Source organism: Platichthys flesus, chromosome 4 (assembly GCF_949316205.1).
Source record: "Platichthys flesus chromosome 4, fPlaFle2.1, whole genome shotgun sequence".
In the NCBI taxonomy this organism is placed as follows: domain Eukaryota; kingdom Metazoa; phylum Chordata; class Actinopteri; order Pleuronectiformes; family Pleuronectidae; genus Platichthys; species Platichthys flesus.
Window position 1 is genome coordinate 28165173 of NC_084948.1, and position 14439 is coordinate 28179611.

At 47.4% G+C, this 14439-nt stretch overlaps 3 protein-coding genes across 4 annotated transcripts in view; 2 read left to right on the top strand and 1 right to left on the bottom strand.

Annotated features, from left to right (window-relative positions):
* Positions 1-2882: 2882 nt before the first annotated feature.
* On the bottom strand, positions 2883-6720 carry LOC133951906 (nucleotidyltransferase MB21D2). Its single transcript, XM_062386158.1, has 2 exons — positions 6378-6720; positions 2883-5083 (listed from the first exon to the last, which is right to left on the bottom strand). The coding sequence occupies exons 1-2, from the start codon at positions 6634-6636 to the stop codon at positions 3819-3821; spliced, it is 1524 nt and encodes a 507-aa protein (XP_062242142.1). The 5' UTR covers positions 6637-6720; the 3' UTR covers positions 2883-3818.
* Positions 6721-7323: 603 nt separating this feature from the next.
* Positions 7324-10500, top strand: parlb (presenilin associated, rhomboid-like b). The gene is made up of 10 exons (XM_062386159.1): positions 7324-7483; positions 7937-8141; positions 8227-8367; positions 8456-8504; positions 8676-8771; positions 8889-9038; positions 9121-9191; positions 9519-9620; positions 9698-9795; positions 9976-10500. Exons 1-10 carry the CDS (start codon positions 7407-7409, stop codon positions 10097-10099), a joined length of 1113 nt encoding a protein of 370 aa, XP_062242143.1. The 5' UTR covers positions 7324-7406; the 3' UTR covers positions 10100-10500.
* Positions 10501-11857: 1357 nt separating this feature from the next.
* The window catches only part of LOC133951688 (claudin-1-like), a 2664-nt gene continuing 82 nt past the window's right edge, over positions 11858-14439 (top strand). The window contains exons 1-6 of one of the 2 annotated variants that reach the window (XM_062385788.1): positions 11858-12015; positions 12847-13115; positions 13242-13406; positions 13545-13626; positions 13830-13943; positions 14275-14439. The exon at positions 14275-14439 is cut by the window's right edge and continues 82 nt beyond it. In XM_062385788.1, the coding sequence (XP_062241772.1) occupies positions 12899-13115; positions 13242-13406; positions 13545-13626; positions 13830-13943; positions 14275-14371 (675 nt within the window). In that variant the 5' untranslated portion in view covers positions 11858-12015; positions 12847-12898 and the 3' untranslated portion in view covers positions 14372-14439. The remainder of the gene's footprint in view (positions 12016-12846; positions 13116-13241; positions 13407-13544; positions 13627-13829; positions 13944-14274) is intronic. The other variant, XM_062385789.1, reaches the window with a different exon arrangement.

The following is a 14439-nucleotide window of genomic DNA, read 5'->3' on the forward strand; positions in this document are numbered from 1 at the left end:
GAGTCACAGAGGCCGATGGAGTTATAACTTATTTTATCAAGTGCTATTTACAACAGTGGTTCCACGATACAGGAGATCAAACACTGTCTCTACAAACAGATCAGATCACATTCTTTACATCGTACACACGGGCTCTCACTGGGGCCCCCTTGTGACAGTGAGAGGTACTTCATCTAAAAGGAATGTTTCAGCTCGTCCTCAGTGATAAACGGACGTTCTCCAACTGTTCAATCTGCGAGCTGCTCAAAAACAAAGTGAGATCTTTTTTAGTCGATATTCCCTGCACATCAAATCCTGCAGAATGTTATGAGGGATTATTTTCATATTTCTGAGTTTATACAGAGAAAAAAGGATTTAAGCAGCTCACAGAGAAGTCTGAGGTTCTCCTGTTGGTCAGGGGACCTTCACGGTGGGGGGGGGGGGGGGGGGGGATCAAGGTTGCATAATGAAATCCATCCTCAGAACAAAGCAGAGCAGCAAGACACAAACAAGAAGTCACAGTTGAAAGGTTCTGAACAGAGAGAAAGGTCAAAGGTCACGACGCTCAGAAGAAGATCAGGTTTCCAGTGAGCAGGACAGTGGCACCTTGATGTGTGAGTTCAGAGACCTGTGAGTTACACTGCTAAAACCAGTAGTACTTTCTTTTGTGTCTTTTTTTGCTACGTGTGTGTGTGTGTACTTGCTGTGTATGTATTTCACTAATTGCACTTGAGGATGAGGAGATGAGATCACATGCCGTCTGATGTCTGCAGGTTGTATGATACGGACTCATCTTCAACACAACAAGCTCAGGAACTACACCTCCCATGATGCTTAGGTTACTTCTGTGTTAAATACATTATTATTTACAAACTCTAACGACCTCCACCCAGAAGCTTCTCAGAGCCTGAACGTCTGTGGAGCCTCAGACCAGAGCTTCATGTTGCAGCTTTTTAGAAATGCAGAGGAAAGTAAACGATTCAGTCTCGTGCTCTTCATCAAAGCTTCTGGAGCCAAATCTACCAACGAGTCTCAGTCAACACACTTCCATGAGACAAACCTACAACTGGTTCATCTGCACTGAAACAACTCACACCGGCGACAGGCTCAGGAGCGACTGCAGGAACATGCCACCATTTAAAAACCGTGGTGGCAGCTCCCAACCTGAACGTTCAGATGTTTGGACGTGGAGTGGTCGTCTCCTGAGCTCGTTGAATGAAGTTGAATCCTCGTCACAGGAAGCAGCTGAAGCAGTGAATCACGTCCAAAGAAAAGTGAGAGGAACAACGTGTCAGTGACTTCACACACAGAGACATTCTGTGACACGCCCTCGAACGAAGGTCATGATGCAGCAGATTAACCTGAGAGGTCAACAGGAAGTACACAGCTCGAGCAGCCCGCACGCCCACCTGCACCCATTGGACAGTACTGGCTTCCAATCACACTGGTAGCCACGCCCCCATAGCATACAACACTTCTCACGTTTGTTGATTCTTTTCTGACACGTTTGTTATAACTTTGATTCGACGGCTGAAAGCAACTTCAACACAAACACACAAAAACTTTGTTTTTTTGTCGAGTTGTGTGTTTGCAGCACTTGTTTTCTAATTCCTGATGTTGTCTGAATTTGCTCATGTTGTGTTTTATCACATTATGTTAACGACCATCATTTAAGTCCTCCACCGATTCATTTCTGTTTTGAGTCCTGACACTAACACGTCTGTGAGAAGGTCCATCAGGGTGAGTGCTTCCCTGTAGCTTCACTGTAGCTTCACTGTGGACTCACTGTAGCTTCCCTGTAGCTTCACTGTAGCTTCACTGTAGCTTCACTGTAGCTTCACTGTGGATTCACTGTGGATTCACTGTAGCTTCACTGTGGACTCACTGTAGCTTCACTGTAGCTTCACTGTAGCTTCACTGTAGCTTCACTGTAGCTTCACTGTAGCTTCCCTGTAGCTTCACTGTGGATTCACTGTGGATTCACTGTGGACTCACTGTAGCTTCACTGTAGCTTCACTGTAGCTTCACTGTAGCTTCACTGTAGCTTCACTGTGGATTCACTGTAGCTTCACTGTGGATTCACTGTAGCTTCACTGTGGATTCACTGTAGCTTCACTGTGGATTCACTGTGGATTCACTGTAGCTTCACTGTGGATTCACTGTAGCTTCACTGTGGACTCACTGTAGCTTCACTGTGGATTCACTGTAGCTTCACAGTAGCTTCACTGTGGATTCACTGTAGCTTCACTGTGGATTCACTGTAGCTTCACAGTAGCTTCACTGTGGATTCACTGTAGCTTCCCTGTAGCTTCACTGTAGCTTCACTGTAGCTTCACTGTAGCTTCCCTGTAGCTTCCCTGTAGCTTCACTGTGGATTCACTGTGGATTCACTGTGGATTCACTGTGGACTCACTGTAGCTTCACTGTAGCTTCACTGTAGCTTCACTGTAGCTTCACTGTGGATTCACTGTAGCTTCACTGTGGATTCACTGTGGATTCACTGTAGCTTCACTGTGGATTCACTGTAGCTTCACTGTGGACTCACTGTAGCTTCACTGTGGATTCACTGTAGCTTCACTGTAGCTTCACTGTAGCTTCACTGTAGCTTCACTGTGGATTCACTGTAGCTTCACTGTGGATTCACTGTAGCTTCACTGTGGATTCACTGTAGCTTCACTGTGGATTCACTGTGGATTCACTGTAGCTTCACTGTGGATTCACTGTAGCTTCACTGTGGACTCACTGTAGCTTCACTGTGGATTCACTGTAGCTTCACAGTAGCTTCACTGTGGATTCACTGTAGCTTCACTGTAGCTTCACTGTAGCTTCACTGTAGCTTCACTGTGGATTCACTGTAGCTTCACAGTAGCTTCACTGTGGATTCACTGTAGCTTCACTGTAGCTTCACTGTAGCTTCACTGTAGCTTCACTGTGGATTCACTGTAGCTTCACTGTGGACTCACTGTGGATCCTCTGGTTAATAACACGTTGGAAACATGACGGTTCTCTGGTTCAGTGTCACCTGCTAATGATATGAAACATCATTCTAGAGTCAGGATGAACATAACGTTCACTATCAAGAGGAAAAGTGTTTTTTACATTCTGTGCAAAGTTAAATAAAGAGTAGTCGACACGTCTTCATCATCTTCATCATCCTCATCAACCTGCTGTCGACTCATCAGTTCTCTTCTATTTACAGTGAGTTTCTAAGACGCTGGAACCGTCACCCGAGCGGGACTAAGACATTCAGAGGAAGAAAATCCACCTTCAAACTAAAGTCCCCCCCCCACGAGTTTAACCTCCAGAGAAAAAAGGTGTTAAGTGAGATCTAGTTAATTCAGTGGTTATGACTGGTCAGTGATTACTTCATATTTAAGGTGGATGTTCGTGTTTCTGGTTATTGATGAATGAACCTGACTTTCTTTGCTCTTCCAGGAGGAGGTGGTTCTCTCTCGTCTCCAGGATCCCTGATAAATACATTAAACTACATAAGAAGAAGAATTCCATCTGAAGGAGGATTTTCCTCTCGTGCATCAGTTTTAAAAACAACCAGCTGCTATTCTATTGAAAGGCATTCAGCCGGCTCAGGAGACACAGGGCACACAGTGAAGAGGAGGGACCAGGGAGAGGGAGTAGAAAAATAAGAGTTAAACTGTGGCAGACACAACGAGACGATCACCTCACTTCACTCTGTGGCAGAGAAACATAAAAAATGTAAAAAATTAAGTGTCAGAGGAGGTGGGGCACCAGGCGGTCAGAGAGAAGGCAGAGAAAGAGGAGGAGGAGGAGGTGTAAGAGGACGAAGAGGAGGAGCAGGCCAAGGACAACATTTCTCAGTCTCAGAAGAATTTGTCATCGATGCGGAAGTGCGGCCGTGTGACGTCATCTGGGTTGATGAAGACTGAGATGGATTTCCCAGGATTCTCTGTCACGAGCTGCTGAAGCTTTTTGGCCAGGCGGTCGTCGGGTTGGTTCTCCCCCCCCGCGTCCGACTGCGGTGACGGCAGGTTGGTGGAGCTGCCGCGCCACTGCAGTTCCACCGTCAACCTGTTGGCGGCCTTGGCGTGCTCGATGGTGGTGCGGAGGTGCTCGGCCGGGTCGGAGCGCACGGAGGACAGTTTGCGGGCGTGCAGCATGGCCGCCTCGTCCGACAGCTGCTCCAGCATGTTGCACTGAGGGATGAAGTAGTTGGGACACATCTTGTTGACCAGGCAGTGCTGCAGGTCGTCGATCAGGCCGAGCAGGAAGTGGGCGGAGAAGTCGTCCTGGGACAGGTAGTTGGCGGGGAGGCGGTCGCAGGCCCACAGCATGATGCTGCGGAGGTGGTAGGGGCTGATGGCCTTGGGGCGGGACAGCAGCTTGATGATGATGGCCTTGCAGGCCTGGTACGCCTGCATCAGGCTGGAGGAGATGCACTTCTTCAGCTGCACCTCGCTGCGGGCGAACGACAAGCGCCACTCGTTCTCTTTGCGGCCTTTGTAGGAGCAGGCGGGGACGAGGTAGAAGCCGCTGATCACCTCCTCCTCCGTGATCTTCCCATCCCAGAAGTGGTTCTCCATCAGCCAGCTCTGAGCCACGGCCGGCCAGCCTTTGAACGACACCACGGGGACGATGTCGTACAGCATCCGGCTGCTGCCCACGCCCAGGATGACGGAGATGATGGTGCCGTACCGCTCCACCTTCTCCACTCGAGGCATTCCCCTCTGCGGCTTCTTCTGCACCTCCAGCAACACCAGGGAGATGGACTGGTAGAACCAGTCTGCGACCAGAGTGGGAGAGAAGAAGTAGTTGGTGGTCCCGTTGATGTGGTCCACGACGGTGCAGCAGTCCTTCCACTTGTTGATGGTTCCTTCATCGAAGAGGCGGAGGCTGAGCCAGGAGTGACCCAGGGCCGAGTGCCTCATGTCCAGGGTCACCGGCTGGTTGCGGTCGTGGAGCTTGAGCGCAGGGACCAGCAGAGTGAAGTCCATGTCGTAGTCTGTGCCTCGGGCGTAGACGCTCAGCTCGTCCAGGTCCATGTCCACCACGCCCTCCCGAACCCCCCCCGACAGGAGGAGGTACTCGTTGGCCACCGGGAGCTTCTGGTCCAGCTTCTGAACCATTCCTGAGACAGAGGACACAGATGAAGAACTGAGTTGAGCACAGATATAAACAGAGAGTTGTTTTACTGTGTAGATAAATCATTCAGGAATCAAACCTGCTCCTCACGAGCCTTTCAGTGAGAGGTTTGTTTAACATGTTCTAGATCAGCAGGTGACTGCACCATGGGGGGGGGGGCACTCTTTTCATCGTCTTTAGCTTTGCTTGATTCTCATGTTTTTACGGTTGGTGACGATTTGTTGGTAAAAATCTTTTGGGTGCATTAGCGCCACCATCTGTTGGTAGAGATTCATTACTTCTACTATGTGCCTGTAAAAACAAGGGGGAATAATTATTAAGATTATGACTCTTTAAAAATGTCCAGACCGTCTTTAATCATAGCAACACAAGATGTGTTTGAGTCTGTTTGCTGCTCGTTAGGAGCTCAAGCTGGAACGCGTCTGGACCCGGTCTCATTAGGACCCGGTCTCATTAGGGTCCGGTCTCATTAGGGTCCGGTCTCATTAGGACCCGGTCTCATTAGGACCCGGTCTCATTAGGACCCGTCTCATTAGGACCCGGTCTCATTAGGGTCCGGTCTCATTAGGACCCGGTCTCATTAGGACCCGGTCTCATTAGGACCCGGTCTCATTAGGGTCCGGTCTCATTAGGACCTGTCTCATTAGTACTGGTCTCATTAGGACCTGGTCGACTTTTGAATTGTTCTCACGTTCATCAGTTGTTTTGGGAAGTGAACTAACGAGCGTCTGAGAACTTGAAGGGTCTGAACCACATCAGAGCAGACAGGTGTTTGGACCGGGTCAGTGTGGGCCTGATGAGCACACACAGCGGGTTGGGTCTGGAGGAGCACACACACTTGTTCTTGTTAGTTGTGTTCACTCTTCATCTTGGAGTGTGAACAGACTTTGTGTGTGTACAGTGTGTGTACTGACCCATCATAGAGAAGATGAAGTCCTTGGCCATGTGGATCTATATGGATCTATCTATATTTAAATCCATATATATGTATGTATATAATATATATTATATATGTGTGTGTGTGTACAGTTTGTGTATATATGTGTGTAGTGTATGTGTGTGTGTGTGTATATATGTGTATATATGTGTGTAGTGCATGTGTAGTGAACAGTGTGTGTACTGACCCAGCATGGAGAAGATGAAGTCCTTGGCCGTGTGGATCTATATGGATCTATCTATATTTATATCTATATGTATATAATATATATTAAATATGTGTGTGTGTGTACAGTGTGTGTATATATGTGTGTAATGTGTGTGTGTACAGTGTGTGCACTGACCCAGCATGGAGAAGATGAAGTCCTTGGCCGTGTGGATCTCCAGCGCTCTCTGGTCGTCGTACTCCCGCTGGTCGTGCTTGCTGAACTCCCCGATGAGCCGGTTCAGATCGTCGGTCCGAGCCGCGGACCTGAAGTCGAGCTCGGGCCCGAGGCCGGGGCCGAGGCCGGGGCCGTGCGGCAGCCTCCCGGCGGCCGAGGTGGGGCTGTTCCCGAGGCTGCCTGCCGAGCCGGAGCGAGCGGAGAGAGCAGGTGCCGCCATCTTTCCTCCCAGATCAGGTTCACTGCTGCAGATGCTGCTGGAGGAGCCGAGCCGAGCCGAGCCAGACCAAACCCAGCCACCGGAAACAACAGGTCCGCATATCAACGCCTTCAAAATAAAGGGCTACCCCTGCTTCTTAAAACACTGATTATTTAACTATATAAATAAACTGTTCATGTGAAGCCTATTTAGAAAATCTATTATTTAATTTTCTTATAAATTATTTTTCATCATCTATCGTTTATATTTAAATAAAACTATATTATTTATATAATTATATATATGTATATGTATATATTATTATAACTAAATATTATATTGCAGTTTGATGTATTTTACTTTTAATCAATCGCGGACGGACGTTGTTGAGTTTCGTCTCACTCCTGAACAGCCAACCCACTGTGGCACTGTGCAATAAGGATCCTTATAATAACCACTGTACAGTTACTCCAGAAATTATATATAATATAATATTCACCTTCACTTCTTTTCTTAGACCGTCGCACTGTTCAGACTGTTGTATTGTTTTGCTTTGTTTTGTTTTGTGATGTTTGTTTGTGATGTGTATTCTTTGTAAGCAGCTGAGAGCCACTTTACCGACTCAAATTCCCTGTTTGTGCAAACTTACTTGGTCAATAAACCTGATTCTGATTGCATTTAGTAATTCCAGCTGTGTAGTGTCGCTGTCTGGCCTCCAGGTGTCGCCGGAGCCCGAGCTCCGTGCCGCTGACCCGGAAGTGAACTGTCCCTCCAGGTCACCGGGCTCCAACATGGCGTGGAGGAGCTGCTCCGTCCTGCTCAGGCTGACCGGAGAGGCCGCTCTGCGAGGCTCGACGAGGGGTGGCAGGTCAGTGAGCTCCGCCGGGGAGAGGCAGCGGGTCCCGGCTGACTGACAGACGGAGCCCGCGGCCCGGAGCTAGCTCCGTTAGCTTCAGGGTCACTTTGTTTATGGGTTAAATAGCTGGCTAACGTTAGCTGGGCAGCTAACCTAGCTAACTGCGGTTTGTTTGGTTTGATTTGAACTTGGTAGGAGATAACCATGTTTATTAATAAACAGTGTATGGGTTCAGGTTATTCCATCATATTATATAAATATTTACTGTAGAGGGTTGTGTTTGTTTAATGGAAATGATTCAATAACATCATAACCGGATTTATAACCAGTTTCTCCAGAAGTGATGATCTCTGACTGGACAGAGACGATCACCTGATTCATCAACCTGCAGCTTGAGTAACATCAATATTTATTCATGAGGAAATCAGTTTATTAAACCTGAGAATCACTGATTCCCCCCCACAGCTTCCAGCAGAGATGTGGCTTCAGGAGAGCCGGCAGGAAACCAGAATCCAAGAAGGTGGAGGAGGAGCCAGGCCCCCCCCGTATAGAGTCGTCTGAGGCCGCGGTCCCTCGCCGGACGCACACCCCCCTCCTGGAACAACAGGCCCCGCCCCCCTCCCCCCGTGCCTTCAGTCGACTCATCAGACCGCTGGTCTTCACCGTGGGGGTAGGTGGTGCTCACCTGGAGGAGCTGGAGGAGCTGGAGGAGCTGGAGGGGCTGAGGTCACAGGCCCGTATTAACGCCATGTCAGTTTACAGGCTGCTCTTTCGGCTCGGCGGCGATCTGGCAGTACGAGTCCGTCAAGTTCCGAGTCCAGAGCTTCTTCGATGAGATCCGAGCTGATTGGCTGGAGAAGATGAAGCCTCAGAAGAGAGGGGACGTCCGCAAAGAGGTGAGAGAGAAGAGCTCCGCCCCTGCGCTGATTCAGGCTTACCTCTCACCTGAGCCCTGATTGGCTGTGATGTTTCTTCTTTTTTCAGATCAACCAATGGTGGAACAGTTTGAGTGAAGGTCAGAGGACGGTCACAGGTGAGACGACTGTGATTGATTGACAGCAGACAGAACACACACACACACGTACTGATCAAATCGTGCCTGTTTTTGTGTACGTGTGACGGGGCCATAACTCGTCTGAACCACGACTTCATAAACGTTTCAATGGAGCTGAACTCTTAATGACAGGTTTGTTTTTCTTGCCAGGGATCATTGCTGCTAACGCCATCGTGTTCTGCTGCTGGAAAGTCCCGTCCCTGCAGCGCGTCATGATCAAATATTTCACCTCCAACCCGGCCTCCAGTGAGTCTCTGCTCACACCTGCATCAGGCTGCTGGCTTCACACCACCACACTCTGACCAGATGAGGTGGGAGTGCTGGGTGATTGTTCCTGATTTGTTATTTGTCGTCCTCCTGCAGAGACGCTGTGCTCTCCGATGCTTCTCTCCACATTCAGTCACTTCTCTTTCTTCCACATGGCTGCGAACATGTACGTCCTCTGGAGCTTCTCCACCAGTGCCGTCTCCATGCTGGGCAGGGAGCAGTTCCTCGCTGTCTACATGTCTGCAGGTGCTGACAAGCCAGCACCATCACCAGAGCGTGAAAGACTGTGAAGAGGCTCAGCCACTGACGTCTCTTTCTGTGTGTGCAGGTGTTTTCTCTACGCTGGTCAGTTATGCTGGTAAGATGGCCACTGGGAGGTTCGGCCCGTCGCTGGGAGCGGTGAGCTGCCGACGTTTCACTGGAATTAGAAACAACTTTAAACTCTGCAGTAGAAATGTTCCTCCAGGGTCTACGTTGGTCTTTTTACTTCCTGTGAATAAACAAATTAAATAGATACAAATAGAACTGAGATGTATTTTGATGGAATAAAACATATTGAAACTAAATATAAATATAAATTGAAATCCAGCAGCGGGGGGTGTTTGTGTGAAGAGGGATCATGGGTGTGTTTTCAGTGACTCGTTGTAAAGTTTGTTTAAATGGCACCAGACTGAACTTCACTTGTGGTGAACTCGGGTTCAAGTCATGTGACTCGTGTGTTTTCAGTCTGGAGCCATCATGACCGTCCTGGCGGCCGTTTGCACCAAAATGCCAGAAGCTAAACTCGCCATCATCTTCCTCCCCATGTTCACGTTCACAGCCGCCAACGTAAGCCCCGCCTCCGCCCTCCAGAAGACGCCTGCTCTTCATCATCCTCGCCGTTAACCACTCCCCTTTCTCTGCAGGCACTCAAGGCCATCGTTGCCATGGATACGGCGGGGGTGGTGCTGGGGTGGAGGTTCTTCGACCACGCTGCTCATTTAGGAGGAGCCATATTTGGAATGTGAGTTCTGTCAGTTCCCATCATGCTCATCCAAGATAAACCGATCTGTGTAAATCCTTCTTCTTCTTCTCTCCTTGTCTCGGACATAATGTTGTTATTATTAAATCCTGTGATTCGTGGATGATCTGTATTTATGTTTGATTCCTTGATTGATTGATTTCCTGTTCCCTTCCTGTGCAGCTGGTACATCCTGTCTGGTCATGAATTGATCTGGAAGAACCGGGAACCTTTTGTCAAACTTTGGCACGACTTGAGAACTGGAGGGGGAGGAGGAAGAGGAGGAGACGGAGGAGGTGCCGTGTGACACGAAGAGGAAGAATATAAATGTAAAGTTGTATAAAATGTACAGAAGAAGAGCTGCTTCCTGCTCCGACCAGCTTCCCAGGACCCGTGATGATGTCACGCAAACAAAATCTGGATTTAAATAACGACTTGTGTCCATATTTGTATGAAAAATGGATTCAGATGTGAGTTGTTTTGTTTTCTCGTAGAGAAAGAAACTAATGAGTCACAGCTCAGACTGATGATGAACTAATAAAGTGAAAGATCCCGTTTCACCAGCCGCTCGTCTGCAGATCTCAGTCGATCTTCTCACTGGAAACAGTCGATGACTCACTTCATGTTTCTAAGTTGTCCATCAATCGGTGAGTTCAGGTTTGGATCTTTTGTGTTCACATATGTAAAAATAAAATTTAAATGACACAATGGAGCCTGTTCTGTGGTTCAGGAAATCGGATCTGACTGAGGAAGTCTGCACTTCTCTTCCAACACTCATTTACTCAGATTGTTATGCCTCAGCGCCGGCGACACCTAGTGGTCAAAGGCAGAATGTGTTTGAGTTGTCAGATCATTCTTCCGTCTCATTGTTGTGAACGTGATATCTCAAATAAACCTTGAGGGAACCTCTTCGAACTTGTTAACACATTTGAGAGGTCAAAGGTCACAGTGACCTCAGTGTCAAGAGTATATTAACTGAGCCTCACAAACGAGCACAGTGCGATAATTATACTTTCAACTTCAAACCAGAGAAAGGTCCAAGAAACAAACACAAAATAGAGATTAAGAAATAAAATCTTCTTATGATTGATGTGCTGTCGGTTTCTTTTCTCAGGCAAAGGTGAAAAAAACTTTTTCAGAGAAGTTTCTCTGACTTGCAAACAAGTGTGACGTCACTTTGATAAACAGAAACACTGAGGTTTAAAGTCCACAAACTGACCCACAACTGATGTGTGTTACTCCCAAAGCATCAGATGATGACACTCACACGATTTCATCCTGACTTTGATACAAACACATGTTTAGGCTCATGAAGAAAAACAATCAGACGACCCCAAGTGGAATTATTCAAGTTTGAGGTCAAACTGTAAAAATCTGTAACTTTATTCAAACCTGGAGATAATCTCAAAGGAAACATTTAAACTAAAGACAAATTTAAATCAATCTTGCTCTTTGATCAACTTCTGATAAGTTTAAATTTCCTTTATTCTTGGTTTTGTTGGTGCCCTCTGGTGGACAAACAGAGCTGTGCAGTTCACTGTTATTGACCAACAGACCTGACCCATCGCTGATGTTGACGCATCAACATGAGATGTTTACCCACATTCACTCCCTCATCCCATTGGTCCCCAGCACACCAACATGTCAATCAAATATTACAAGTAACATTGAACAACACCACAATTCACATCTCAAACATTTTTATTGACTCAAGATTCAAGATTTTTATTATCAATGCACAACAATAACATGAAGCAGTCGCTGGCAGTGAAATGCTTGAGTCTCAGGCTCTCTTCTAACAATGCTCAAGTAATTACAACCTATACAATAAAATAAGATAGAAATAGTATAAAATAGAATATCAAGATAGGAAATAATGTATATATATCTAAATATATATAAACAGCTGAACATGTACCAACTGTCAGATTTTGGTTGCGAGGATAAAAATTCACTCAACATCAACATGTTCAATGTTTCTTTTCTCCACATGAATCAAAGTGAGTTTTATAGAAATGTTCGAGGCTGAAACTTGCTCACAACAACCAGTGAAGCTCTGTGGACTGGGATGTGTGTTCAGTGGTGGATCGACCTCTCTCCAGAGTTCATCGACCCCGGGCCGAGCGCAGAGGAGCAGAGATCAGAGGCTCTCACACCGAGAGGATTCATCACTGACGACCCACGAGGAGAACGAGCAGGACCCCCTGAAACGCCTGATCTGAGGTAAGACCTGGTGTGTCCGAGGGGAACTCCGCTACACGACCACAGAATCAGTTTGATTTCCAAACATTTGACTTTAGTTCTTCAGCCTGGAGAGATGCAGAAGCCATGAAATGTTTCAGGTTTTACTCTAAACGATTGAGCAGAGCTGAAACAGGAAGCAGTTTTAATATGATCGTCTGTGATGAAGCTCAGTACAGATTTAATGAACCTGATTGAACTCAGACTCTGTAGGTTAAACCTCTGGGACAAGGATCAATGGAGTCCCTGACCGATCCACTGTTTGTTTGATCAGAACCACAGAGATCTGCTTTCTTAAATTTACAAAGTAAACTTTGAATTTGTGACATGTTTTAAATATTTGTAACTTAAGAAGGAACCAATGAGCTCGGGGCTGAAAGCCGCCGAAACAAAGTGATGAGAAACAAAGAACTTTGAGTTAAAACCAGTAAACAAACACAAAGAGGGACCCTGAACTCATCACCTCCGCTTCTGTGAGCAGCAAAAATCTATAAAACAGAAACACTGGGTTTCTGTTGCTGTGCTTGAAGAAAAAAACACTGTGTGAATAGATATAGATTATTTTATGTGAGTTAATCTGCTCGTTCCTTTGTTCAGTTTTTACCTCTATTAACATGATGTTTTTTTTTACTTTGCTTTCATTTTACAAACCAAACATTTGTTAACTGAGGAAATAATCAACAGATAAATAATTAATGTTCATCAATCATTTTAACCAGTATAACGATAAAGGACCCAGAATAGAACCCTGAGGAACTCCTCATGTTCCAGCTCCTTTGGAACATCTGGTAGTTGAAGGTGTTTTGTTTTCAGCGCTGCGTGCTGTGTGTCCAGCTGTTCCAGCTGTGTGGAGACGTGAAGCGTCATGGCGGTGGCTCTGCAGGTGGTGGCCCTGGTTCTGGGCGTGGTCTCCTGGTGTCTGCAGTCCAGCTGCACCTCCTCTCAGGTGTGGAAGGTGAGGAGTCAGGTGGAGTCCATCAGCAGCAACCAGTGGCAGTTTGAAGGTCTGTGGATGAGCTGCGCTGCCACGTCGCTCGGGTCGGTCCAGTGCAACCGGTTCAAGACGCTGCTGGGTCTGCCTGGTGAGGACACACACACACACACACACACACACACACACACACACACACACACGATGTTTCCACTTCAGTAATGTAATACATGTAATACATGTTCTTTAACCTTTGAATCATGTTTCTCTGCTGCAGTTCACCTGCAGACCTGCAGGGCGCTGATGATCCTGTCCCTGCTCGTCGGCCTCTCCGCCATCATCGTCTCTGTGCTCGGACTCAAGTGCATCAAGATCGGCCGCACGCCGGAACCAGTCAAAGACCAGATCGCCCTGAGCGGGGGGGTCATGTTCATTCTGTCTGGTATAAGGATACACACACACACACACACACACACACACACACACTTTTAAGGTTCAGTGGGTCAGATTCAGTGACATCTAGTGGTGAAGTTGCAGATTGCAGCTGAATTAATTCCCCTCGTGTGTGTGGTGCGTTCAGGTGTCTTCACGCTCACGGCCGTGTCGTGGTACGCAGCCCGAGTCGTCCACGACTTCTACGACCCGCTGTACGGAGGAGTCAGGTCAGACACACACACACACACACACACACACACACGTCTCTGTGTAGTTGTGAGGACCAGACAAAATGTCCTGACAATGATGGTGTTGAACCAAAATTGAACACAAATAAATTGATAAGATGACGATGTCTATATTATTGATAATGAAGATGATGATGATAGTGATGAAGATGAAGAGTCCTCCACACTTGTTGATGCTGCAGGTTCGAGCTGGGCACTGGTTTGTATCTGGGCTGGACCTCCTCCTCTCTCGCTGTCCTCGGAGGATCTTTGCTCTGCTGCTCCTGCAGGAGGACGTCGTCTGCACCCCCCACAGGGTAAATCCACTGCACCACAAAGGTGCTGTTCTGGGCTCTGTCCACTCGGGGGCGCCCTCAGCCTAACAAACCACCTGTGACGTTTCCTTTAACGCCACAGAGGAAAGTTGAGTGTGACAGAACAACATGTCCAGTGGGATCAGGTCCGAGCTGGGTCATCACCTCATGTTGTGTTTGGATGTTGTGTTTGGATGTTGTGTGTTGAAACAGTGGAACACACATCGAGCTGCTTCTTATCTGAACATCGTCTCTTCCAGGACACAAGTTCACTTTTTACTTTGTGTGTTTCAGTCTCAGGAGAAGTTCATTCACACCTTGTTTCCTCCTGCAGGCAGTTTTCATACAGCTTCTCCAAGACGAGCCAGGGACAGAGCATCTACCGGGCGGCGCCGGCCTCCGACGCCAGCAGCTCCAAGGCTTACGTCTGAACCCCACAGCATCAGAACCATAACGTTATTCTTCTCTTGTGAAATGCTCGGATCCCTCCACCTCTTTC

Coding starts and splice junctions, on each gene's coding strand:
- LOC133951906 (XM_062386158.1), bottom strand. CDS start 6,636: ATGGCGGCACCTGCTCTCTCCGCTCGCTCCGGCTCGGCAGGCAGCCTC. Junction 5,084..6,377: donor CTTCATCTTCTCCATGCTGG/GTCAGTGCACAC, acceptor CCTCTGTCTCAG/GAATGGTTCAGAAGCTGGAC.
- parlb (XM_062386159.1), top strand. CDS start 7,407: ATGGCGTGGAGGAGCTGCTCCGTCCTGCTCAGGCTGACCGGAGAGGCC. Junction 8,368..8,455: donor GAGGGGACGTCCGCAAAGAG/GTGAGAGAGAAG, acceptor TTCTTTTTTCAG/ATCAACCAATGGTGGAACAG. Junction 8,772..8,888: donor CACCTCCAACCCGGCCTCCA/GTGAGTCTCTGC, acceptor GTCCTCCTGCAG/AGACGCTGTGCTCTCCGATG.